The sequence below is a fragment of the Lactuca saligna genome, chromosome 5 (assembly GCF_052625555.1).
Source record: "Lactuca saligna cultivar CGN05327 chromosome 5, ASM5262555v1, whole genome shotgun sequence".
Taxonomy (NCBI): Eukaryota; Viridiplantae; Streptophyta; class Magnoliopsida; order Asterales; family Asteraceae; genus Lactuca; species Lactuca saligna.
This window is the reverse complement of record NC_136421.1, coordinates 24,520,688-24,547,595: the sequence shown is the minus strand read 5'-3', so window position 1 is coordinate 24,547,595 and position 26,908 is coordinate 24,520,688. Positions and strand designations below refer to the sequence as shown.

General features: G+C 41.0%; 1 protein-coding gene and 1 pseudogene across 1 annotated transcript; both read right to left on the bottom strand.

Annotated features, from left to right (window-relative positions):
- Window positions 1–2,809: 2,809 nt before the first annotated feature.
- EMB2759 (embryo defective 2759) lies at window positions 2,810–5,522 on the bottom strand. The gene is made up of 5 exons (XM_078957805.1): window positions 5,226–5,522; window positions 4,698–4,776; window positions 4,449–4,573; window positions 3,546–4,007; window positions 2,810–3,405 (listed from the first exon to the last, which is right to left on the bottom strand). Exons 2-5 carry the CDS (start codon window positions 4,722–4,724, stop codon window positions 3,015–3,017), a joined length of 1,005 nt encoding a protein of 334 aa, XP_078813931.1. The 5' UTR covers window positions 4,725–4,776; window positions 5,226–5,522; the 3' UTR covers window positions 2,810–3,014.
- Window positions 5,523–7,048: 1,526 nt separating this feature from the next.
- Window positions 7,049–26,858, bottom strand: LOC145045145 (putative pentatricopeptide repeat-containing protein At1g64310 pseudogene; annotated as a pseudogene).
- Window positions 26,859–26,908: the final 50 nt, after the last annotated feature.

The following is a 26,908-nucleotide window of genomic DNA, read 5'->3' as shown; positions in this document are numbered from 1 at the left end:
TTTTCTTTTTTTTGTATTCAATATATCATTGAACTTGTTATTTGTGTTTACCATAACCCTTTTGACCGACTTTTGACCTGTGATAGTCGATCAAATGGTTATGGTGAACATAAACAACAAGTTCGATGGTATATTAAGTACAAAAAAAAAAAAAGGAAAGGAACCAAATGAGAACAAACTCAACAGTTGGTTACCCTCCTGAGTCATTTTCCTCGAAAAGTTAAATGAAATTAAAATTGCAAAATTATCAAAGACTGCAACCTTCTTTGGCTATAACGTATATGAAGAGCATTTCAGAGGGGTAACTTAATTAAAACATAGTTTATGCTATGCTTACTGTGGTTAGTTGTCAACACCTCTCTTCAAAAGGATATGATTGTGTATGAGAGATATATTTATCAGCATAAACGTTTACCTCAAAGTATATTATGGTGATATGTCTGCAAAAGCAACATGATATTGTACATATTGATGTTGTATCTCATCCCATGAATTCGATCTTAAAGCTAAGTAAACTCAAAAAGCACAACACATGTGATTCCACTCGTTTGTAGACTTATCTTGAATCCATGATACGATAAATCATTCGACTAGAAATGTAAATGTAGTAATGAAATGTGTCTGCTTAGTCAAGATTCCCTAATAGATATTCAAGTGCATTACAAAGTTGTACATGTGTGAATAGTGTTCTCTCTTGGATTATGTTTTGAAGAGAAGCAAAAATCAATCTCATAAAGTCATTAATATCAGTAGGAGTTGACGTGGGATTTGTTGTAAATGAATAAAAGGAAAATGACTTAGGAGGGTACCCAACTCTTGAGTTTGTTCTCATTTGGTCCATTTCCTTTTTTTTTTGTACTTAATTTACCATCGAACTTGTTGTTTGTATTCACCATAACCCTTTGACCGGCATCACAGGTCAAAAGTCGGTCAAAAGGGTTATGGTGAACATAAACAACAAGTTCGATGGTATATTGAATACAAAAAAAAAAAAAAAAAAAAAAAAAAAGAGACCAAATGAGTACAAACGTAAAAGTTAATTACCCTCAAGAGTCATTTTCCCCGATAAAAATTTATCTTTCACAACAATTTTATAAAGATTGATAATTATACCCTTTATATATTTTACATTTTATCCCTACTAGTCTAAAACTCTCCCCCACGCATTAGCAACTCCCAGTCTCCCACCATCAATACCGCTCTTCTGTTCCAACATCACACGAATCTCCGGCTTGCTTCACACCCGTCGCCGCCTCCAGCTTGATCCACCGTCGTCGCTTCCGACTTACTCCACCACCGTCGCCACCTCCGGCTTACTCCACCGTCGTTGTCCACCATCTGCCTTCGGCTTGCCTCACAGGTATGCCCTAATGTCTTAAAATGTTGTTTCTAATATTTTATCATGTTCTGTACAATTGAGTATCAATGTGTCCTGCACAATTGCAATCCGGTTTGCAGAAGCCTTAATTTGGAATCGTTAATTGATTTGGATCCGTTTCTTGTACAATCTTCAACTGTGTTGATATCTAATTCAGTTAGCTTTCTGTTAGTTTGTTAGTGTCGTTAATTAGCTTAGATATTTTCATCTTTGTAATAAGTGTAGATATAAAAGGGCATATCAGTTAATGAAAGAAGATGTGATCACAGTTATGATCATTGATACTCTTTTTGTTTCTTGATTGGAAGATTGAGCATTAGTTAATTATGATTTCAATTTTTTGATCGCCAACTGTAATACCTTTTGAGTTCTAAATGAACTATGATACATTTTGACATCAAAGTGAACTGTGATACCTTTTGAGTTCTAAGTGAATTGTGATACCTTTTGACATGAGAGTGAATTGATTTGTAATTGAGTTCTAATTTTGATGTTACTGTACATCTATGTGGCTTCACAGGGGTGGTTTGTATCGAGATATTCGAGGTATTTCAAGTAAAAGAAAAAAACTGCAGGATCTTGTTTCATCAATTGTCCTTTCAAGCCTGGTATATATATATATATATATATATATATATATATATATATATATATATATATATATATATATATATGAACGACAAGTTCTATATATTATTGATTCGGATGCCTGTTTGGATTTCTATTTAGACAGTTGTTTGATCATATTTGTTCAATAAAAGTTAAGTGATATAACTATGTTTTCAATTTTAATTGCTATTGTATATATGTCTGTTTTTTATTTTATTTTTTAAGTTTATACGTGAAAAAAATCTAGGGCAAAAAAAAAAATAGTAATAGGAGGTACAATGTAAAGTTTAGTAAAATAGAGAAAATATAAAATTGAAATTTTGCAAAAAGAATGTTATATGTGGTAAGACATAAATATATTTATATAATTAAGGGGTAAAGCGTGAAGTTTGGCAAAATAGAAGTAAGGGTAAATTTGTCTGTTCATAAAAATCTGTTGTGGATGGCAAAAAATTTATTGTGTACGAATTAGCACACTTATAAAAATAAGTGTCATGTTATTATCAGTAAAAAAAAAAAAACATAAGCATGTCGCTATTTCAAGTAAAAACATAGATTGCTGTTATGGGAAATACATACTTGTAGATAAGAAAGCATGTTGCTATTTCCTATGGTTTATACCAACTGAATCTAACATCAAATATTAAACGATATGATGTTTCTTTGAGTGACATTTATGTTATTTTTCTATAATCAAAATAAACATTCTCAAAGCGATTCTTTTCAAAAAAAAAAAAGTTTATACTGATTGCGACTGATTACTAATGCATAAAGAAACAAAAAAAGCAGATAAGAAACCATCCCACTAAACAAGAAAACGAATTCAAAAAGCAAAAGCATAACCCATGACATGACATTATGAGAATACAAAATCTGTGTAAAAAATGGTTAATCTCAAAGACTTAGAATAAAAACCCAAAATACAATGTATTCAGAGATACAAAATCCAACCTGTTTTCACTTGTAATCCTCAAAGATTGCCTCAAAATCTTCCCTATTCCAATTTCCAAAACATTACATGAAAAAGCTAGATGAAATTGGCCTTCTTTAAAAACCTTATGAGTTTGCAATAATGAGGCCATATGGATTCAATGTAGTCCAAATACTTATCCATTGCCCATTCTTGAAAATTTTTCCATATGCCTTTGTACCCTAACTTCCTAAACTCCACCACAGGCTTCCATAAACGCCCATTTATGGCTTCTTTCAGCTTTCCACTAATCACATAATCATAATACACTGGCAAATCCTTCACCACTTTCACCGATTGCTTGAAGCTGTAAATATAGAGCAAGCATAACCCATGAAGAATCTTGATGTAAAGAGCAACAATAAGGGGCCCACATATCCACAATGGAGTCAGTTCCTTTGCAACTTCTGGCCCATACTTGATGTTCACTGCCAGATACATGGGTATGCTGCAAAATGCAATCAAATTCAATTCACCCAAAGACATCAGAGATATATATATATATATATATATATATATATATATATATATATATATATATATTTTATAGGGGCAAAATAGTCATTCATTATTATCTTTCAAACTTACAATATCATAACAGGTATCTTTATGGTTGCATCCAAACCCAAAAAGCTTCTCCAAACTGTTTTCAAAATGACTCCTCTTCCACTTGTTTGAATTTTTTTGTCATCTGTTTCCACAATTTCATTCTCAGATGTCTCCTCCAATGTCTCATTTGGGAGTTGACTTTGTGAAGAAGAAGAAGAAGGTGTACGTAGCAAAGTCAACCAGCTTTTGAAAAGCTGTTGTATGGCTTGAGATCCTGCTGTGGTTTCTTGTTGCATATTAGATGTTGGGGTTGCATGATTGTTCTTCACCTTTGGTGATTCAGCTAATGTTTCTTTGCGATCCTGTGGGAGATAAGAGAGTTTGACCGGATTTTTTGTGGACTTTGACCCGTTTTCTCTAGCTCCTGATTCGTCATTCTGGACATTTCCTTTGAATGATGATATTTTTAATGGTTTTCTCTTTGATTGAGGCGCCTTTACACTGTTTATAAATGACAATTGAACAAAAAGTTAATGTTAATCATCTCTTTTGCATCTTAGCTATTTTGTTCTTTTAATTTATCCATACAAATAAACATGTTTTATTTAACGTAATGTAAACTCGATAGATAAAATATTCTACAACTTATGGAATTGAAATTTATAAAAATATAAACAAGAGTTCAAAATTTGGTAACATTTAGTAATATACAAATATTAGAAATTAGAAATTTTGTAATAACTAAAAGTTTATGAGTTTTAATATAATTATTATTGTTGTAAGATTTGGTGCTACAAAGAAAAGATGAAACTACCACTTCATAATGTAGTATTCAGTGATGTGGCTCGAAAAAGTTTATTGGAAAAGCTTTACAATTAGCAGTCATATCCAGTGTAAATTTTGAAAGGTCAATATTATGAACGTATAGAGATAAGTACTTACCATAAACAAGATCTATGCTTCAATAATATAATATCTGTTCTCTTAACAATTGGAAATGCTGCTAAAAAATTCTTTGATTCGATCCCTTTCTTCAAAGATAGAGGTCTTGGAGGAGCATATGAACCCTTCAAAGGCAAATATAGAGTATCTATTATTTATGTATTACTCTCACAAACAATTCATTCATACATCCAATTCCTAATCTTAACATATGCAGGAAGTATAAAAAGTAGTCAGAATTTCTTTTACCTGAACCTGGTGGGTTACTAATGCCATTATGCCCTTCCAGTTTACCCTATCATTTATGCAGCAACATCATACATAGCACCTGGAAATGCAATAATTGATTCATATCAGTTGAAGAAATCCACATGAAACCATTGGAGGTATGTTCAGGCACATGCTCAATGAAACACAACTCTAGCATGAATTACCTATTTAATCAAAGAACATTCTACTCGTTCCAAAATTGTCAAACTAAATTAAAAAAAAGGGGGGGAATTAGCGTTATCATTTGATTCATTTCATTAGCATGAATGAAAATACAGCCGCAAAGCAAAGGAATTTCACCCTTCTATATTAGCTTTTTCCATATAAAACATGGCAAAATTAACTAATTCCCAAAACTCAGCAATATCGAGCTATACCTACCAACCTTCATGAAATTAAAACGAGAAACTAGCCAAACACAATCAACCACAGAGTATTAATTTTACGAATTGCGTCAAAATCCCTAAAACTTGACCGACTTGAAATCATAGAGCAAAAGAGAGTTACCTGTATGCATAAGAAACGATTTGTAGCAGTAGCTGCTAGGATTGATGATTAAAATTGTCTTAATTGAGAAGCGATGACGAATTTGTGGGAATGATTGTAGAGTAGACGCACGGAGGATTGGGTGGGTGGGTTTACTTGTATGAAAAGAATTCACGAAACATTAGGGTGAATTCCTAAAAAGAAACGAAAGCTTTATCTGTTATCTTCCAATGGAGTTTTGGGAGGAAAGATTAGGATAGAGAGAGAGGATGATGAAAGTGGTGAAAAAGAACGTCAAGTCGGGGTCAAAATTAGGGTTTTAAGGGATTTTTTTTCCCAATTATTTTAGAAAATTACATGAGGATAAAAGTGATGGCGGTCGTTATATGTTATGTTGTGATTTTTAACATCTGTCACATAACTTTTTCTATATTACATTCCTTACCCTTCTAATTTCAAGTTTAAATTTTTTCTAATTATTTTCTAAACATGTTACCTTCTTATTATTATTATTATTATTATTATTATTATTATTATTAAAACATGTTTCTACTAATATAGAAAAAGTTATGTGGCAAATAGAATGTTGTTTGAAAAAAAAATCCATAGAAATTACAATTAAATGATATATAAAGTTTATGTAAATCGAAAACAATGGAAGTTATAAATTATATTTATTTATTATTTAATAAATCAAGATTAATTCTAAAAGGTGTCCATTCTTTTTACTTAATGGAAAGTCATAGTTTCTAATATTAGAAACAACCATAAGCAAAATTTAGGTATAAATTTGTGATTGGTAAAAAGAAAAGAGAAATTAAATATTCTCCTACCTTTTATTCCTATAAATCCTCCTATCCATTTAAATAATGATATGTGTCATATTACTATCTTAAAATATCTTTAAATTTCATTAAATGTTACACATGTCACCATTTAATTTAGTAGGATGATATGAAGGAAGAAAAGGTAGGAGGATATTTAATTTCTCAAAAGAAAAACAATACAAAACAACTCATTTCCTTTCAAGGCACGTTAGATGACTATTAACATATCATAAATACAACTATACAAAAATATCAGTAACTCAGAGTTTTATTATTTGAAAGGTAGTAAGAAAATAAAAATAAAATATATGAGCATAACAAATCAAATGTTTTTTGTATGGATTGGATTGATAAACACGAAATATTATAAAATATGCTAATATTCTCAATATGAAAACACTTATAAGCATCAAAAATAAAGTTGAACATTCTCATGTGGTTACTTTGTTGCCAATATATTGTGTTAGGGCTTTTTGATATGTCTCTTTTTGGGTCTGCTAAGAGTTTAAGTCTAACTTCAAAAGATTTAGAAGATTTAGATTGTTTGATACCATATTTAACAGTCTCTAACTAAGTCATGATTCATCTAATATGCCTCTTAATCGGTGATATTTAGAGTTGTGCCTTACACCTTGACTCAATTGGATTTAACTCAATCAACAACTATCAAATAGCCTCTTAATCACTTATGTATGCAAGGAAATATATTTCTTTTCAACTTATGTAGTTATCTTCAATCTGCTACCATTTTATACAACTAATGCATGACAAATTGAAAAAAAAAAAATCTCAAGTAAGTTGTTAGAAAACCTAACTACTTTACTTAAATAATTTACCCCATAAAAATTTATTAAATTCATTTATGAATCATTTCCTTTGTTAATTTTCTTTTGAACAACTAACTCACACACCCTTTAATCTGCTCCTAATTTAAACCGGGATTTGAACCCTGAATTCATTGGCTTAAGGGGCATATTTACAAAATTCTTGATACCGCTAGGTTACATGTCTTTTCTACTTTGGTATTTCCTTCGGTTAGACCTCAATCCAGCTAACTCCACGAACTTTCCTATTTCCCACACCATCTAATTCATCCCTCAATTTTTTCACGTCATCCCACCTCCCATTTCCAGCAAGCATATTAGAAACCATAACCTTGTAGTTGCTTCTCTCTTGCTTACACCCAAAGAGTCCCTAACTCACAATCTCTGCCATTTTCAAATCATTATGTGCATCACAGCAAGAAAGAAGTGCACCCCAAATACCAGAATCCACATGCTCTCCCAACGAGTTAACAACCTCATAAGCCTCATCCAACTCCTCAGCCATACCAAGAAGCTTCACAAAATGAACATAATGTTCAGTGTTTGCTTCAATGCTAAAATCGTCCCTCATTCTTCTGAAAACGTCTCGACCTTCTTTAAGAGGACCACCATGGGAGCAATCAGATAGTAGAGCAGTGAAAGTAGATTCATCAGGTTTTAGACCTCGTTCAAGAACCTCATGAAACACTTCAAAAGCCTCGGATGCAAGTCCGTATAAACTAAAACTTATTATTACTGAATTGTATGAAACTATGTTTCTTTTAGGCATTTCATCGAACACCTTGAGTGCCAAGTCCAAGAAACCACATTTTGAGTACATGTCTATCAATGCAGAAGACACCATGACCTCCGAATGTAGGTTATGGCGTATGGCATAACCATGTAGCTCGACACCTGGTGCCAAAGTGACCAATTGTGAAGTTACAGCCAGTAAAATGGAGATAAGAACGGAGTCTAGCCTTTTGCCATAGGAGTTCATATTCTTGAAAGAAGTTAAGGCATTGTGATACTCTCCAGATTGTGAAAAAACAAATATTAAAGCAGACCATGTTACTAAATCGGGATGCGATAAACCACTAAATACTTTATAGGCCGAATTCATACAACCACATCTTGTGTACATACTAACAAGGACACTACTTATGTGTGTGTTAGAATCAAACCTGTAACGCCCGGGTTTTCAGGGCTAAGCACTTTTTTGTCAATGTAATAGTCTAGGTCAATTATTGTAACTCTTTTTGAAGTAATAAATATGAATATTTGAGTATTATGTGAATTATGTGTGTTTATGTGTTTATTATTTAATTATAAATGTATAATTAATAAAGAATAAAAATGAGCGTCAAAATTAAAGTGTGAGATAATCCCGATATCTCTACATAAAGTTGTAGAATATGTCTCAAGGTTTCCGTACATATAAAGAATGCCGAAATCCGAGCTATAACGAAGAAGTTATGACCCGCCGAAGTTTTACGGCAAAACCGGCACGGCACCGGAAGACGTAAATAGTGAATTTACGATAGAAGACTTTTTAGCCTTAGAAATCTAAACAAAAGTCGTAGAATATGTTAAACTAAGAACATCGATAAAAAGAACGCCCAAATCTGACTTCGTATGAAGAAGTTATGATTTTTCTAAGATTCGGCTTAGCAGTGCACGGCCCGAAACTCGAATTTTAGTTCGAGAGGTTTTTGGCTTACGCAACGTAAATGAGAGTTGAAGATCTCATTAATAGGAAATCAACGGTAAAAAGACAAACAAAAACAGAGTCCGTATGTAGAAGTTATTAATTTTACGCAGACGTTTAACAGTATAATCTCCTTGTACTGTTAAATTTAAGATCGGTCGAGAATTAGCCGACGGAGTCAAAATGAAAGTTGTAGATCTTATTATTACCTACGCGTGGATATAAAGAACGTCAAAAACGTAGGTCATATGTGAAAGTTACGGATTTTAGAAGTCGGAAGTGTGCTGTGCGAAAATGGGTGATGTGGCACAATCTTGGCCATTGCTTTCTCCCCAAGGGTTGCCACCAGATGGTGACATGTGGCACCAAGTTCAGCCACATTTCACCCTATAAATACCACCTCTCCCACCCTCATTTTCTTCACACCTTTCCCATTATTTCTTCTCTTTACTCTCTCTCTCTCTCTCTCTCTCTAGAACCTCTCTCTAGCTCCGAAATCCCCCGGAAAGCCTAGGGAACCTCCCTAGCACGAGGCGGAAGCTCCGGTGTGCTCGACGGCTCCGAGAAGAAGAGCTTTTCGATTTGGAAACGCTGCTCCAAGCAAATCCTGGTTTTCTATAAAACCCGTTGTAAGTGAGATACGCCTACGCTATTTTTAATATAGCTTTTATTTAATTATAGTAACGTTATTAGAAACTTATACTAAATACTTGGGCTATTATTATGGGTTATATAAGTATTTTTTGACGCTTATATAATAGTAATAATAGCTAGACTATTAATTAGTCTCGACGAATAATAAACTAAACTCTAGTGGTAATAATACTAGGTTTCGTCGAAGAAAATTCTTTTTAAGAAGCGAAGCGCTGTCTGAGTTCAGAATCACCACATTTTCAGGTGAGTGCATAGTTACTTTCAGCTTACACATAGATATGAAGTATTTAATATAAATTACGTGCTATGTGTGAATATTATCTGAATACTTGCTATCTATGCTGGATGAACGTTTTATACATGTTTTCAAAGATTTAAACTGTATATGTATTTTATATCTACAAAATGTGTTGGGTAAAACATGGGTAGATGTAATAGTTGCTGTGTGACAAAATAAAATAATGAGAGGCCTCGTTATAGATGTTATTGATGATCCAGTCATCTAGCGGAGTATAGATGACGACCACGGACTATTCTAGACAGTCCAGTGGAACACTAGCAGGCTCGCAACCTGTAGGTGTTTATTTGAACTGTGTGTTTATTTGAACTGTGTGCTCACCAGATGTACTCCATCCCCCACATGGTTGCCTATTAGGACATTTACTGCTGAGGAATCCCCTTAGCAGTACTGTTCGTCCCGATGATGATCCTTAGGCTAGGTCCCTTATGATAGGTGTTTAGGGACGTAAAGTGAGGATAACGGGAACGGGTAATCGGGTTATTGTTGATTGATGAAATTAATAAACTTATTTATTGTGGGTTGAAAACCCTATGTGCTCACCAGGCTCCCAAGCCTGACCCACTCAGTTTTATGTATTACAGGTAGTGGCGCTTGAGCATATATATGATGTTTGGACGAGGGATTACGGATATAGGCCTGTAGATATGAAATAATGTAGTAAGACTTGTATTTTACTGTTTATGCTTTTGATCTGTACGAACATGACATCCCGAATCTTTTAATGAAATACATTTCTATGGAAATGCTTTTGATAAATCTTCATCATGTTATTGTTTTGGGACAAATTCCGCAACACTTTTATTTAAAATGTTACTCTGGTTTTTAAACATAGCATAAACAAACCGGTCTTTTCTGGCCGTGATTTTGGGGATGTCACAGTTGGTATCAGAGTATTAGTTTAAGCGAACTAGGAATTTGTAGGTTTTCTAGACTTAAACTTAGAATGCTAAGCGATGATTGTGAGGTGTGAGCACTAGCTTATTTTAGGAATTGTGCCTAAAATGCTTTTATGTGCTAAATGCTTTATGCATGATATGCTGTTATTTTGTTCGGATCTATGGTCTGTTGCCGACCGGATCTGGAAACCTTATGTGTTTAGGATTCTAAACGTACGACTACGATATTAGAACTAGCATGTAAACGTTTCGGAGCGATAAGGACGATTTAAAACGTCTCTCCTAAATAAAGATCTAAATTCACCTTATTCGGTGTATAGATCAAGATGGCAAGGACCCGAAGCGGAAACGTGAATGCAAATGGGAACAGAAACCAACCCCCAGTAATTGAGCAGATACCCGTTGTGGTAGCCGCTGCTGAGCCAATAACAATGGCCGGAGTGCAATCGATGATCCAGGCGATGGTGGATCGTCAAATGGAGGAAACCAGACTCTTGCTCCAACAAAATCGAGAGGAAGCAACTATTCAGATCGAACAGCCCGAGTGGAACGAAGGGCAGACTGATGAGGGAAACTACAGTGGGACCATTGGTCAAGCCAACCCACCAATAGTTCAACAAAACAACCAGGGTGACGAAGTCGAGAGGAATGGATGCAAGTACAAGGATTTTCTGACTTGCAAGCCATCGACTTTCACGGGAAAGGAAGATCCAATCGGGGTCATGGATTGGATCTCGGAGATGGAGTTAGCTTTCATGACGTGCGGTTGCAGAGGAAAGCTACAGACCACGTTTGCAGTGCGTCAGTTTCGAGGAGGCGCTGTACGTTGGTGGAATACCTTGGGGAAGACTTTAAGCCCCAACAAGCCCCTGCAACTGACATGGGCATAATTTCTGGTGCAATTCAAACGAAAGTACTGCTCAGCTCAAAACCCGCTAGAGTTAGAGAACCAGTTTCTAACCCTGAAGAAGGGAAGCATGTCAATCGATGAATACATGAACAACTTCACAGAAAAGATGGAGTTTGCCATGCGTCTTGTTCCGGATGAGCTGATGAAAATTGATAAGTACGCAAAGGGACTCCCATGGGAGTACGCGGTGTCAGTACGTCAGGCACCTACTTTGGAGGCAGCTATCTGGGCTGCCAAGTCTGTGGAGGACATGATTAAGGGAAGAGCTGCCAGCAAAATCGAGGTTGGCGAGAAGAGGAAATTTGAGGGGTCTGCTAAACCCAACAAAAAGAAGAGCAAGTTCGGTTCAAAAAGATTCGGGGGAGGAAACAAATTTAAATGGTGCGAGAAGTGCAAGAAGAAGCACTCGGGAAAATGTGGCGATGAAGTAAGCTGCTACAAGTGTGGGAAAACGGGGCACTATGCCAATGAGTGCACCACCAACAAGAAAGTGTGCTACGAGTGTCGTGAAGAAGGGCATATTGCTAAGGATTGCCCAAAGAAGAAAGATGCGGGAAGGCCCAACATACCACCAAAGCCAAAGGCGAGAGCCTTTCAGATGACGCTCGAGGCTGCGAAGGAGGCAGCAGACGTCGCTTCAGGTACCTTTCTTGTAAATGGTTTGCCTGCAAATATACTATTTGATTCCGGAGCCAATTACTCCTTTGTGTCACATAAATTTGGTGGAAGATTAGCATTGCCTGTAGAAAAACTAGATAATGCCCTGATTGTAGAAGTTGCCAGTGGCAAATTCGTACCTGTTAGTAATCGTATTAGGAACATCGTCATTGACCTAAACGGAAACGAATTCCATGAGGAACTATCACCCATAGAGTTAAACGGTTTCGACATCGTTTTGGGTATGGATTGGCTTAACGCCAACGATGCCGAGATATTATGCCGAAAGAAGATAGTTAGGATAAACCCACCCAGAAAGGAATCATTTATGGTGTATGGGGACAAACGCAGAGTGAATTCTGGAATCATCTCCCTGATGAAAGCCAGGAAATGTTTGTCCAAGGGATGTGCATCGTACTTGGCATTCGTAATCGATGCTAAGAAAGAAAAGAAAGAGGTGCAAAATATACCGGTTGTGTGCGATTATCCGGAAGTCTTTCCAGAAGATCTTCCCGGATTACCACCTGATAGACAAGTGGAGTTTCGTATAGACTTGTTACCAGGAACAACACCGATAGCAAAGACACCTTACCGATTAGCACCGACGGAGATGAAGGAGCTCATGATGCAACTTCAGGAGCTGTTGGATAGCGGTTTCATTCGACCTAGTTCATCACCCTGGGGAGCTCCGGTGTTATTCGTGAAGAAGAAGGATGGAAGCATGAGGATGTGCATAGACTACCGAGAGCTGAATAAGGCAACGGTGAAGAACAAGTATCCATTGCGCAGGATTGATGGCCTATTTGATCAACTGCAAGGTTCGAGCTACTTCTCAAAGATCGATCTTAGGTCAGGATATCATCAGCTGAAGGTGAGAGAGCAGGATATTGAGAAGACTGCATTCAGAACAAGATATGGACACTACGAGTTCTTGGTTATGTCATTCGGACTAACCAATGCTCCTGCATCATTCATGGATTTGATGAATAGGGTTTGTAAACCACTCCTCGATAAATATGTGATAGTGTTCATCGACGACATTCTCATCTACTCGAAAAGCCAAGAGGAGCATGGCAAGCATCTACGAGAAGTGTTGGAGGTGTTAAAGAAGGAGAAGCTTTTTGCAAAGTTCTCCAAATGCGACTTTTGGATACGGGAAGTCCAATTCTTGGGTCATGTTGTTAACCAAGAAGGAATAATGGTTGATCTCGCCAAGATTGAGGCTGTAATGAAGTGGGAACGTCCGAAGAGTCCCACGGAGATTCGAAGCTTTCTAGGATTAGCCGGATATTACCGACGATTTATCCAAGGCTTTTCTTCGATAGTTGCTCCATTAACATCTTTAACCCATAAAGGAGCTACGTATACATGGAGTGAGAAACATGATGAGGCGTTCGAGAAGCTAAAGAAGAAGTTATGTGAAGCACCAATACTTTCTCTACCCGATGGAGTCAAAGATTTCACGGTTTACAGTGATGCATCTGGAGTCGGGTTGGGTTGTGTTCTGACCCAAAGAGAAAAGGTGATAGCATACGCATCTCGACAATTGAAAGAGCACGAAAAGAACTACCCCACTCATGATCTGGAGTTGGCAGCGGTAGTATTTGCCTTAAAGATATGGAGGCATTACCTCTACGGCACGAAGTGCAAGCTCTTCACTGATCATAAGAGTCTCCAGTATCTCTTTAATCAGAAGGAGTTGAACATGAGGCAACGACGCTGGCTAGAACTTCTCAAGGACTACGACTGTGAGATACTTTACCACCCAGGTAAAGCAAATATTGTTGTTGATGCTCTCAGTCGGAAGGTCAATCTTGAAAGGAAAAGGCCAAGAGCGTTAAGAATTGAAGTCGTCTCGACGATTGTGGAAAGTATCAGGAAAGCTCAAGAAGAAGCCTTAGAGAAGAATGACCGAAAGAAAGAACGTTTGGGAAAAACGTTAGTGTTCGGTACAAACAGTCAAGGACTGAAGGTATTCCAAGATCGAATTTGGGTACCTAAGACGGGAGGAATAAGAGATCTTCTAATGGAAGAAGCACACAAGACCATGTACTCGATTCATCCCGGTAGCACTAAAATGTATAGGGACCTAAAACCCTACTACTGGTGGCCGATGATGAAGCTCGATGTTGCGAAGTATGTGGCCGAGTGCATAACATGCGCGAGGGTTAAGGCACAGCATCAGAAACCGTATGGGAGTTTAGAACCTTTACCTGTACCCATGGGTAAATGGGAAGACATCACCATGGATTTTGTGACTAAACTGCCCAGAACGAAGAACAGACACGACATGATTTGGGTAGTCGTGGATCGTTTCACCAAGAGTGCACACTTCATAGCAGCCAACGAGAAGTGGTCTATGGATAAGCTCGCAAATGCTTATGTGAAGGAAATTGTAAGACTTAACGGTGTCCCTCTTACGATTGTGTCAGATCGTGATAGTCGTTTCACGTCAAGGTTTTGGAGGAGTCTACAAGAGGAGCTGGGTACAAAGTTGTGTTTGAGTACTGCTTACCATCCGCAAACTGATGGTCAGAGTGAAAGAACGATTCAGACGTTGGAAGATATGCTGAGAGCATGTACCCTCGAATTCCAAGGGAATTGGGACGAGCACTTACCTCTAGTAGAAGTTTCCTACAACAATAGTTTTCACTCGAGCATCAAGATGGCACCTTATCAGGCCTTGTATGGACAGAAGTGTCGTACACCGTCTTGTTGGCTTGAAGCCGGAGAGAAGCAGTTTATGGGCCCCGAGATAGTCCATAAGACTGCTGAGAAATTGAAGGTGATTAGGGAAAGAATGTTAGCAGCTCAGGATCGTCAAAAGAGCTATGCTGACAAGAAAAGACGATCGATAACCTTCGAAGTTGGGGATTCCGTTTTACTTAAAGTCTCACCGTGGAAGGGACTTATACGATTTGGGAAATGAGGAAAGTTGACTCCAAGGTTTATTGGACCGTTCAAAGTTCTTCAGAGGATTGGGAACCAAGCTTACAAGCTGTAATTGCCCGAAGAACTCAATGGTATTCATAACACCTTCCATGTGTGTTATTTGAGGAAATTCATGGGAGATGTTCCCGACATAATTCCAATCTCGGAATTAAGGATGGATGAGAATAAAAGGCTGACCGAAGAGCCTGAGGCAATTGTTGATCGTAAGACTAAGAAGTTACGACGCAAGATGGTCGACTTGGTGCTAGTCTGATGGAAACATTCGAATGGGCCGAATCTCACTTGGGAAACAGAGGATGACATGATGAGTCGCTATCCACATCTATTTGCTGATGCATGATTCCGGGACGGAATCATCCTAAGGGGGAGAGAATTGTAACGCCCGGGTTTCAGGGCTAAGCATTTTTGTCAATGTAATAGTCTAGGTCAACTATTGTAACTCTTTTTGAAGTAATAAATATGAAATATTTGAGTATTATGTGAATTATGTGTGTTTATGTGTTTATTATTTAATTATAAATGTATAATTAATAAAGAATAAAAATGAGCGTCAAAATTAAAGTGTGAGATAATCCCGATATCTCTACATAAAGTTGTAGAATATGTCTCAAGGTTTCCGTACATATAAATAATGCCGAAATCCGAGCTATAACGAAGAAGTTATGACCCGCCGAAGTTTTACGGCAAAACCGGCACGGCACCGGAAGACGTAAATAGTGAATTTACGATAGAAGACTTTTTAGCCTTAGAAATCTAAACAAAAGTCGTAGAATATGTTAAACTAAGAACATCGATAAAAAGAACGCCCAAATCTGACTTCGTATGAAGAAGTTATGATTTTTCTAAGATTCGGCTTAGCAGTGCACGGCCCGAAACTCGAATTTTAGTTCGAGCGGTTTTTGGCTTACGCAACGTAAATGAGAGTTGAAGATCTCATTAATAGGAAATCAACGGTAAAAAGACAGACAAAAACAGAGTCCGTATGTAGAAGTTATTAATTTTACGCAGACGTTTAACAGTATAATCTCCTTGTACTATTAAATTTAAGATCGGTCGAGAATTAGCCAACAGAGTCAAAATGAAAGTTGTAGATCTTATTATTACCTACGCGTGGATATAAAGAACGTCAAAAACGGAAGTCATATGTGAAAGTTACGGATTTTAGAAGTCGGAAGTGTGCTGTGCGAAAATGGGTGATGTGGCACAATCTTGGCCATTGCTTTCTCCCCAAGGGTTGCCACCAGATGGTGACATGTGGCACCAAGTTCAGCCACATTTCACCCTATAAATACCACCTCTCCCACCCTCATTTTCTTCACACCTTTCCCATTATTTCTTCTCTTTACTCTCTCTCTCTCTCTCTCTAGAACCTCTCTCTAGCTCCGAAATCCCCCGGAAAGCCTAGGGAACCTCCCTAGCACGAGGCGGAAGCTCCGGTGTGCTCGACGGCTCCGAGAAGAAGAGCTTTTCGATTTGGAAACGCTGCTCCAAGCAAATCCTGGTTTTCTATAAAACCCGTTGTAAGTGAGCTACGCCTACGCTATTTTTAATATAGCTTTTATTTAATTATAGTAACATTATTAGAAACTTATACTAAATACTTGGGCTATTATTATGGGTTATATAAGTATTTTTTGACGCTTATATAATAGTAATAATAGCTAGACTATTAATTAGTCTCGACGAATAATAAACAAAACTCTAGTGGTAATAATACTAGGTTTCGTCGAAGAAAATTCTTTTTAAGAAGCGAAGCGCTGTCTGAGTTCGGAATCACCACATTTTCAGGTGAGTGCATAGTTACATTCAGCTTACACATAGATATGAAGTATTTAATATAAATTACGTGCTATGTGTGAATATTATCTGAATACTTGCTATCTGTAACAGCCCGAATCCCCAGGTATCTTCATTTCATATATTTTTGTCATTCTGTGAGGGGACTCGGCGAGTTGGTGGTCGAACTCGCCGAGTCGGGTTGCGTTTTTGAGCGGGGGTTCGCATCCGGACTCGGCGAGTCCAAGGGATGGACTCGGTGAGTCCGCGCTGTTTGATGAAACCCTAATTTCCCGGTCCTAAGCCCTATTTAAAGGGCCTTATGGCCCTCATATGCGGCCACCTTGAACCCTAAGAGCCTCCATACGTCTGTAAGCCCTTGTGAGTGTGTTTGAAGGCCTTTTGTTCATCATTTTGTGTGATATTGCAAGGAAAGGAGGGAGAGGAGCAAGCTTGAAGTGTTGGGGAGCTTAGATCTGTTGCTATTTCATCAAGGGGGTCTTCTTGAGTTAATTTTCTGAGATAATCTTCGTGTTTTGTGTTGATGGGCCAAATCTAGGGTTTCTTCTTGCATTTCTTGGCTTGAATAAGAAGTATGAGAGGTCCCATGGAGACATGGAACCTAGATCTGGACTTAAGCAGGTCCAGGAGACCCCTCATGACAAGCTTTATGTCCATTCTTTTGAGTTAGAAGCTAAACTTGCCAAATAAGTGGTTGTTTCTTCAAAGTAAGCCTTGTATGCATTGCATGGCAACCAAGACTAAGACTTTACGTGACAAATAAGCTTGGGAAGGCCAGATCTATGTATGTATGGAACGGATCTGACCACAAAAGCCAGTTTTAGCTGGTGCATGGCATGGACTCGTCGAGTCTGAAGAACAGACTCGACGAGTCGCTTGAAGATTGTCCTTGAGACCATCCTGTGTGTAGTCCGGACCGAGTTGTGGGCGACTCAGTGAGTCGCAGAGAGTTGGAAAGGTTTTGACAGGTGGACCGAGTCAGGTTGGGACTCGCCGAGTTGACCTTCGACTCGGCGAGTTGAGTCGCGGTGGCCCTGTGATTCAGGCCCAGGTGGAACTCGTCGAGTCGGGGGAGTACTTGACGAGTCAAAGGGAAAATTCTTGAGAGTTGGTAAAAACGCGTAGACTCGCCGAGTCGCTATTGTGCACTCGCCGAGTCTGGTCCAAATTGTCTAAAGACTGCTGACCAAGTCAACCTGTGTTGACTTGATATGGATGGTCCACCTTAGTGGTACAAGTAATAATTATAGATTTATAATATCATAGGAGGATTGCAGCTCGAGGGTTCGAGCCCGAGTGATTCCAGGATTCACGATTAGCGACTTAGCGAGGCATACGAGGTGAGTCTTCTCACTATACTGTACCCGGAAGGGTTTTGATTGTGTGACCGGAAGGTCGAATATGATATGAAATATATGCCTTATGTGTGTTAAGTTATTTGCTATATGTGTCATGTATGATATGTTTGATATGGGCCGGAAGGCGTGGTCATATGGACTGTAAGGGTTGACGTGGGTAGGACCGGAAGGTTTACCCAGTCGGGACGGAAGTCCCCTGAGACACATGGACCGGAAGGTCAAGGCCTGGAAAGGCGTATGTGCGTATGTTGTATTTTGGGAACTCACTAAGCTTTATGCTTACAGTTGTTGCATTATGTGTTTCAGGTACGAGTGAGGACCGTGGGAAGGTGCCAGCGTGACCGTACACACACTCGGGGAAAACTATTTTATCTTTTGTTATGTAATCGGTTGTGACTACATTGTTACTTTGGAATCTAAACTTATTACTCATGTTTTGATGGTTGTAAAAATGAAAATTTTTGGTTGGAAATTTTATGACGTTACAAGTTGGTATCAGAGCCTTGGTTTGAGGGATTCGGGTACACCTTCGGGCATAACTGAACTCAAACCGGGGATTTGAGAAAATTTAAAATTTTTTTGACAAATGAGACGACCAAAGAAGAAAATGTGTGTACGGTCAGCCAGCGCCCGAACGGTAAAAATCCCCAAAATACTCTTATTATATGTGTTACGATACATGATATGATATGATATGCATGCTAGTAGACTAGGTATACATATTAGGACTAGAGTGGCCTGATCTTGTGATGCCTTAGTCTAGGGAAACTTGCTTCTATGAGGTGCTCGAGAGCGAGTGAGTAACTAGAGTATGATAAGAATAGAGTGCTCAGGATTCGGGGTTTGGGGAGGAGGACTTGGGGTGAATACCGACGCAGTGTAATTGGTAGTATTGGGCCCGTACTACCAAGGACACCGGGTCAGTAGGCAGCCCAAGTAAGAACCCCTGAGTATCGGAGACTGAGTAGGACTGAGTTATCGAGTGCGATTTTGCCCGATAGAGTCTCTGATATTTTTATGTTGTATTTCAGAGACATCATGGTTGGACCACGACACAGACCTGGCACGAGTGGAGTGACTGACGAGGAGCTTCGTCAGATGATTCATGAGGAGGTAGCTGCAGCGATCCGGACCGAGATTCCGGAGATGTTTGGGTCTATTAAGACCACGCTGATGGAGACATTTGATGAGCGGTACGCCGCGTTGTCTGAGGCTGCCGCCGCTGCAGCTACCGCAGCTGTGGCTGCTGCCAGACCACAGGGGGGTGACTCGTTGCTGTTCCGGGAGTTCAGCAACACGAAACCACCAGAGTTTGACGGGACGCAGGATCCGATTGCTGCGAGGAGGTGGATTGCTGATATTGAGGGATGCTTCTATACTTGTTCATGTCCGGAGCATCTGAGGGTGCGGTTCGGCTTGAACCAGCTCCGCCTGGGAGCAAAGGATTGGTGGAAGTTTGTGACGGAGAACTTCACTCTTGCGGAGGTTTCAGCCATGACTTGGGAGAGATTTACTGCTATGTTCAGAGACGAGTATGTTCCCCCGGTAGAGTGGGAACGATTGGTTCAGGAGTTCTTGACCCTCAAGCAGGGTAACGATTCGGTTACAGTGATCACGCGGAAGTTTCACGAGAGGGCGATGTTCTGCCCCGAGCAGGTGTCCACGGAGCAGGCTCGGATGAGCCGGTATTTGGGAGTGCTGAGGAGAGACATTCGGGAGTTCGTATCGAACTCGTCATATCAGACTTTTGCTGAGCTTCAGGCGAATGCCAGGAAGCGGGAGATCGAGTTGGAGACCCAGGCCAGGGAGGAGGTCGAGTCTCAACGGGTGGATCGGCGGCCGGCTCAGTCGCAGCTGGCAGCCAAGCGGACCAAGTCCGCTAATTTGAGATTCGGAGGACAGAAGAGCCGCACTCGTGGGAAGTGCGGCAAGGGTCACGAGGGGGCATGTCGATCGGGTGCTTGCTACAAGTGTGGCAAGGAGGGGCACATTGCGAGGGATTGCCCCAAGGGATTTATGGTTTGCTTCCATTGCAACCAGACTGGCCATCGGAAGGCCGAGTGCCCCCAGCTTCGCCAGGGATCTTTGCCTGCTGTCAGGGTTCCTGAGGTTCGGCCAGTGAAGACCGAGGCCCCGAAGGCTCGTGGGAGAGCTTTCCAGTTGACTGCGGAGGAGGTCCGCGCGTCGCCTGATGTAGTGGCCGGTATGTATTCTTTCATGTATTTACATTTATGCTGAGATATTATGCTTATATTACTATCTGCGTAGGTACTTTTCTTGTGAATCATGTGCCTGCTTTGGTATTATTCGACTCAGGTGCGAGTCGGTCCTTTGTTTCGTTGGCTTTTAGCCAGCACATCGATATCGATCGGGAGACGATGATTCGTCCCCTGCGAGTTGCTATAGCAAACGAGAGAGCGGTATACGCCACCGAGGTGATTCGAGGATGCGTGCTCGAGATTTTTGGGGTCGAGTTTCCTATAGACTTGGTCCCTATAGCTATGGGGGATGTTTGCCTTATCGTGGGCATGGATTGGTTGAGTAAGTTTGGAGCAGTCATTGACTGCGAGAGACAGCTGGTGATGATTCGAGACCCTAGTGGGGGAGTGCTCACGGTTTATGGCGAAGGGACCCGGTGTGGGTCGGCGTTTTGTTCAGCGGCCAGGGCAAGGCAGAGTCTGCAGCAGGGCTGTGATGGATTCATAGCCTATGTGATGGATACTCGTGTGACCGTGAAGAGGCCCAATTCGATTGATGACGTTCCAGTTGTATACGAGTTTGCGGATGTGTTCCCCGAGGAGTTACAAGGTGTGCCTCCGGAGAGGCAAGTGGAGTTTCGTATCGATTTGGTTCCGGGAGCGGCGCCCATCGCCAAGGCGCCTTACCGTCTCGCTCCACCGGAAATGCAAGAATTATCCTTGCAGCTTCAGGAGCTGTTGGGGAAGGGATTCATTCGACCGAGTAGTTCGCCTTGGGGAGCGCCGATTTTGTTCGTCAAGAAGAAGGATGGTTCACATCGGATGTGTATCGATTATCGGGAGTTAAACAAGTTGACGATTAAGAACCGATACCCGTTACCTAGGATCAACGATCTGTTCGATCAGTTGCAGGGGGCATCTTGGTTTTCCAAGATTGACTTGAGGTCGGGATATCATCAAATGAGGGTTCGCGAGGAGGATATCCAAAAGACTGCCTTCAGGACTCGTTATGGACATTATGAGTTCGTGGTGATGCCTTTTGGGCTCACCAATGCCCCGGCCGCATTCATGGACCTCATGAACAGGGTGTGCCGAACGATGCTGGATCGGTCGGTGATCGTATTCATCGATGATATTTTGGTGTATTCGAGGACTAGGGACCAGCATGAGGAACATTTGCGGGAGATTCTTCGGGTTTTGAGATCGGAGAGACTGTATGCCAAGTTCTCCAAGTGTGATTTCTGGTTACGAGAGGTCCAATTCCTCGGGCATCTTGTGAACCAGAATGGGATATTGGTCGACCCGGCCAAGATTGAGGCGGTGTTGAGGTGGGAGGTGCCGAGATCGCCCACCGAGATCAGGAGTTTTCTGGGTTTGGCTGGATATTACCGCAGATTTATCAAGGATTTCTCCAAGATCGCTGTGCCACTTACTAGGATGACCCGGAAGCGTGTTGCGTTTTCATGGGGACCGGAGCAGCAGTCTTCATTTGAGACGCTTCGTCAGAAATTGTGCGAGGCTCCGGTGCTTGCACTCCCGGAAGGGATGGAGGATTTTGAGGTATACTGTGATGCCTCTATATCGGGTTTGGGGGCGGTACTTATGCAGAGGGGTCATGTGATAGCGTACGCTTCGAGGCAGTTGAAGCCTCATGAGTCGAGATATCCCACGCACGACCTGGAATTGGGGGCGGTGGTGTTTGCCCTCAAGATCTGGCGACACTATTTGTACGGGGTTCGGTGTACGATTTACACGGACCATAAGAGCTTGAAATACTTGATGGATCAGCCAAATCTGAATATGTGGCAGAGGAGGTGGTTGGATGTGGTGAAGGATTACGATTGTGAGATCCTGTACCACCCGGGCAAGGCTAATGTGGTAGCCGACGCATTGAGCCGTAGGGCGGATAGCGCCCCTATCCGAGATATTTGTATGAGGTTGACGGTTTTGACCCCGATTCTGGACATTATTCGAGGGGCTCAGATGGAGGCTGCAAAGCCGGAACACCAGAAGAAGGAACGGGTGGTAGGTCAGGTATCAGGATTTGTTACGGATGGTCGAGGGCTTATGACTTGTCAGGGACGGATTTGGGTGCCGTTTGTGGGCGGTGCGCACACTATTTTGATGGAGGAAGCACATCGATCGAAATTCTCGATTCATCCTGGTGCTACGAAAATGTATTTGGATCTCAAGAAGGAGTACTGGTGGCCATGTATGAAAAGGGATGTCGCTTGGTTCGTCGAGAGGTGCTTGACTTGTCGGCAGGTCAAGACCGAACACCAGCGACCGCACGGTAAGCTGCAACCGCTAGAGATTCCTGAATGGAAGTGGGAACAAATCTCTATGGATTTCATCACCAAATTACCGCGAACGGCGAGAGGAGTCGATGCGATTTGGGTAATTGTGGATCGGCTGACAAAGAGCACTCATTTTCTAGCTATTAGTGAGAGCTCTTCTGCGGAGAAGTTGGCTGAGTTATATGTGAGGGAAGTAGTATCTCGGCACGGGGTGCCGATCTCAATTATTTCGGACCGCGACGTGCGTTTCACTTCCAGGTTCTGGAATAAATTCCATGAAGAGTTGGGTACTAGGTTACATTTCAGTACGGCATATCATCCTCAGACAGACGGCCAGAGTGAACGGACAATTCAGACACTCGAGGACATGCTTCGGGCATGTGTGTTGGATTTCGGAGGGAGCTGCGACACCTATCTACCTTTAGCAGAGTTCTCGTATAACAACAGCCATCATTCGAGCATTGGTATGCCGCCCTTTGAGCTGTTATGGGCGGAGGTGTCGCACCCCCATCTGTTGAGGTGAGGTGGGACAACAGGTTATAGGTAGCACAGAGATCGTGCTTCAGACGACCGAGCAAATTTAGATGGTCAGGCAAAGGTTGTTGATCGCTCAGAGCCGGCAGAAGAGTTATGCAGACAGGCGCCGGTTCGAGCTTGAGTTCCAAGTTGGTGATCTCGTGCTCCTGAAGGTCTCTCCTTGGAAAGGAGTGATTCGGTTCAGGAAGGGGGGCAAGTTGGGGCCCTGGTATATTGGTCCTTTCCGTGTGATCGCAAGGGTGGGTCGGGTAGCCTACCGTTTAGACTTGCCAGCAGAGTTGGGACAGATTCACGATACTTTCCATGTGTCGCAACTGCGGAAATGTATAGCCGATGAATCAGCGGTGGTTCCGTTAGGGGATATTCAGGTGGATGCAAGTCTGAATTATGCTGAAAGACCTGTGGCCATCAAAGATCGGAAGATCAAGGTTTTGAGAAACAAGGAGGTACCCCTGGTATTGATTCAGTGGCAGCATCGGAAGGGATCAGAGATGACCTAGGAGCCGGAACATGAGATGCGGGAGCAGCATCCGGAGCTTTTTGCCTAAGCGGGACTTCGAGGGCGAAGTCTTATTCTAGTGGGGGAGATTTGTAACAGCCTGAATCCCCAGGTATCTTCATTTCATATATTTTTGTCATTCTGTGAGGGGACTCGGCGAGTTGGTGGTCGAACTCGCCGAGTCGGGTCGCATTTTTAAGCGGGGGTTCGCATCCGGACTCGGCGAGTCCGTGCTGTTTGATGAAACCCTAATTTCTCGGTCCTAAGCCCTATTTAAAGGGCCTTATGGCCCTCATATGCGGCCACCTTGAACCCTAAGAGCCTCCATACGTCTGTAAGCCCTTGTGAGTGTGTTTGAAGGCCTTTTGTTCATCATTTTGTGTGATATTGCAAGGAAAGGAGGGAGAGGAGCAAGCTTGAAGTGTTGGGGAGCTTAGATCTGTTGCTATTTCATCAAGGGGGTCTTCTTGAGGTAATTTTCTGAGATAATCTTCGTGTTTTGTGTTGATGGGCCAAATCTAGGGTTTCTTCTTGCATTTCTTGGCTTGAATAAGAAGTATGAGAGGTCCCATGGAGACATGGAACCTAGATCTGGACTTAAGCAGGTCCAGGAGACCCCTCATGACAAGCTTTATGTCCATTCTTTTGAGTTAGAAGCTAAACTTGCCAAATAAGTGGTTGTTTCTTCAAAGTAAGCCTTGTATGCATTGCATGGCAACCAAGACTAAGACTTTACGTGACAAATAAGCTTGGGAAGGCCAGATCTATGTATGTATGGAACGGATCTGACCACAAAAGCCAGTTTTAGCTGGTGCATGGCATGGACTCGACGAGTCGCTTGAAGATTGTCCTTGAGACCATCCTGTGTGTAGTCCGGACCGAGTTGTGGGCGACTCAGTGAGTCGCAGAGAGTTGGAAAGGTTTTGACAGGTGGACCGAGTCAGGTTGGGACTCGCCGAGTTGACCTTCGACTCGGCGAGTTGAGTCGCGGTGGCCCTGTGATTCAGGCCCAGGTGGAACTCGTCGAGTCGGGGGAGTACTTGACGAGTCAAAGGGAAAATTCTTGAGAGTTGGTAAAAACGCGTAGACTCGCCGAGTCGCTATTGTGCACTCGCCGAGTCTGGTCCAAATTGTCTAAAGACTGCTGACCAAGTCAACCTGTGTTGACTTGATATGGATGGTCCACCTTAGTGGTACAAGTAATAATTATAGATTTATAATATCATAGGAGGATTGCAGCTCGAGGGTTCGAGCCCGAGTGATTCCAGGATTCACGATTAGCGACTTAGCGAGGCATACGAGGTGAGTCTTCTCACTATACTGTACCCGGAAGGGTTTTGACTGTGTGACCGGAAGGTCGAATATGATATGAAATATATGCCTTATGTGTGTTAAGTTATTTGCTATATGTGTCATGTAAGATATGTTTGATATGGGCCGGAAGGCGTGGTCATATGGACTGTAAGGGTTGACGTGGGTAGGACCGGAAGGTTTACCCAGTCGGGACGGAAGTCCCCTGAGACACATGGACCGGAAGGTCAAGGCCTGGAAAGGCGTATGTGCGTATGTTGTATTTTGGGAACTCACTAAGCTTTATGCTTACAGTTGTTGCATTATGTGTTTCAGGTACGAGTGAGGACCGTGGGAAGGCGCCAGCGTGACCGTACACACACTCGGGGAAAACTATTTTATCTTTTGTTATGTAATCGGTTGTGACTACATTGTTACTTTGGAATCTAAACTTATTACTCATGTTTTGATGGTTGTAAAAATGAAAATTTTTGGTTGGAAATTTTATGACGTTACACTATCTATGCTGGATGAACGTTTTATACATGTTTTCAAAGATTTAAACTGTATATGTATTTTATATCTACAAAATGTGTTGGGTAAAACATGGGTAGATGTAATAGTTGTTGTGTGACAAAATAAAATAATGAGAGGCCTCGTTATAGATGTTATTGATGATCCAGTCATCTAGCGGAGTATAGATGACGACCACGGACTATTCTAGACAGTCCAATGGAACACTAGCAGGCTCGCAACCTGTAGGTGTTTATTTGGACTGTGTGTTTATTTGAACTGTGTGCTCACCAGATGTACTCCATCCCCCACATGGTTGCCTATTAGGACATTTATTGCTGTGGAATCCCCTTAGTAGTAGTGTCCGTCCCGATGATGATCCTTAGGCTAGGTCCCTTATGATAGGTGTTTAGGGACGTAAAGTGAGGATAACGGGAACGGGTAATCGGGTTATTGTTGATTGATGAAATTAATAAACTTATTTATTGTGGGTTGAAAACCCTATGTGCTCACCAGGCTCCCAAGCCTGACCCACTCAGTTTTATGTATTACAGGTAGTGGCGCTTGAGCATATATATGATGTTTGGACGAGAGATTATGGATATAGGCCTGTAGATATGAAATAATGCAGTAAGGCTTGTATTGTACTGTTTATGCTTTTGATCTGTACGAACATGACATCCCGAGTCTTTTAATGAAATACATTTCTATGGAAATGCTTTTGATAAATCTTCATCATGTTATTGTTTTGGGACAAATTCCGCAACACTTTTATTTAAAATGTTACTCTGGTTTTTAAACAAAGCATAAACAAACCGGTCTTTTCTGGCCGTGATTTTGGGGATGTCACAAAACCCGCTTCTCAAACAGTAACCATGGATTCCTTGGCCGATTTCCAGCAAGTTAGAACATGTTAAACCCGATAATAACCCTACAACTGTATACCCATCAGGCTGATTTCCAATTCTTCTCATTATAATAAACAAATTTAGTGCTTTCTCCCAGTACCCACAAGATCCATAACCTGTAATCATTGTGTTGTGTAAAACCATGTCGTGTTTGTTTAGCCCATCAAAGACCATTCTTGCATCATCAATGAGGCTAAATTTGGAGTAAGTTGACACAAGTGCACTAGCGGTAATGGAGTCTGATCCCAAATCAAAATCAATTACTTACCCATGCACAAGCTTAAGAGCTTCAAGATCTAGTTTTTCAGAACAAGCCCGTAAAATGCAAGCAAATGTGAAATTATCGGGTTTTGTTTCTGAGGCGAGCATTTGTTTGAAGAGTGAAAATACATCAAGAACAGAATGGGTTTAGGCGTAAGCTCTGATGATGGAATTCCAGAGATAGACAATTCTGTTAAGAGTTTCATCTTGATAGATTAGGCTACAAGTATTCGTAAGAATAAGACGGAAAGCGAGATTGATAGATAAACGAAGATAAGGCGTACACATCAAATCAATAAAGTAACGAGATCTTAATCATAGAGGAGTTTGATTAATGG

What these genes read in the sequence shown, in the direction of transcription:
- EMB2759 (XM_078957805.1), bottom strand. Translation starts at nt 4,724, where the DNA reads ATGGCATTAGTAACCCACCAGGTTCAG. An exon ending in AAGCATAGATCTTGTTTATG is followed by an intron (nt 4,008 to 4,448) that starts GTAAGTACTTAT and finishes ATTTATAAACAG; the next exon opens with TGTAAAGGCGCCTCAATCAA. An exon ending in AAGATACCTGTTATGATATT is followed by an intron (nt 3,406 to 3,545) that starts GTAAGTTTGAAA and finishes TGCATTTTGCAG; the next exon opens with CATACCCATGTATCTGGCAG.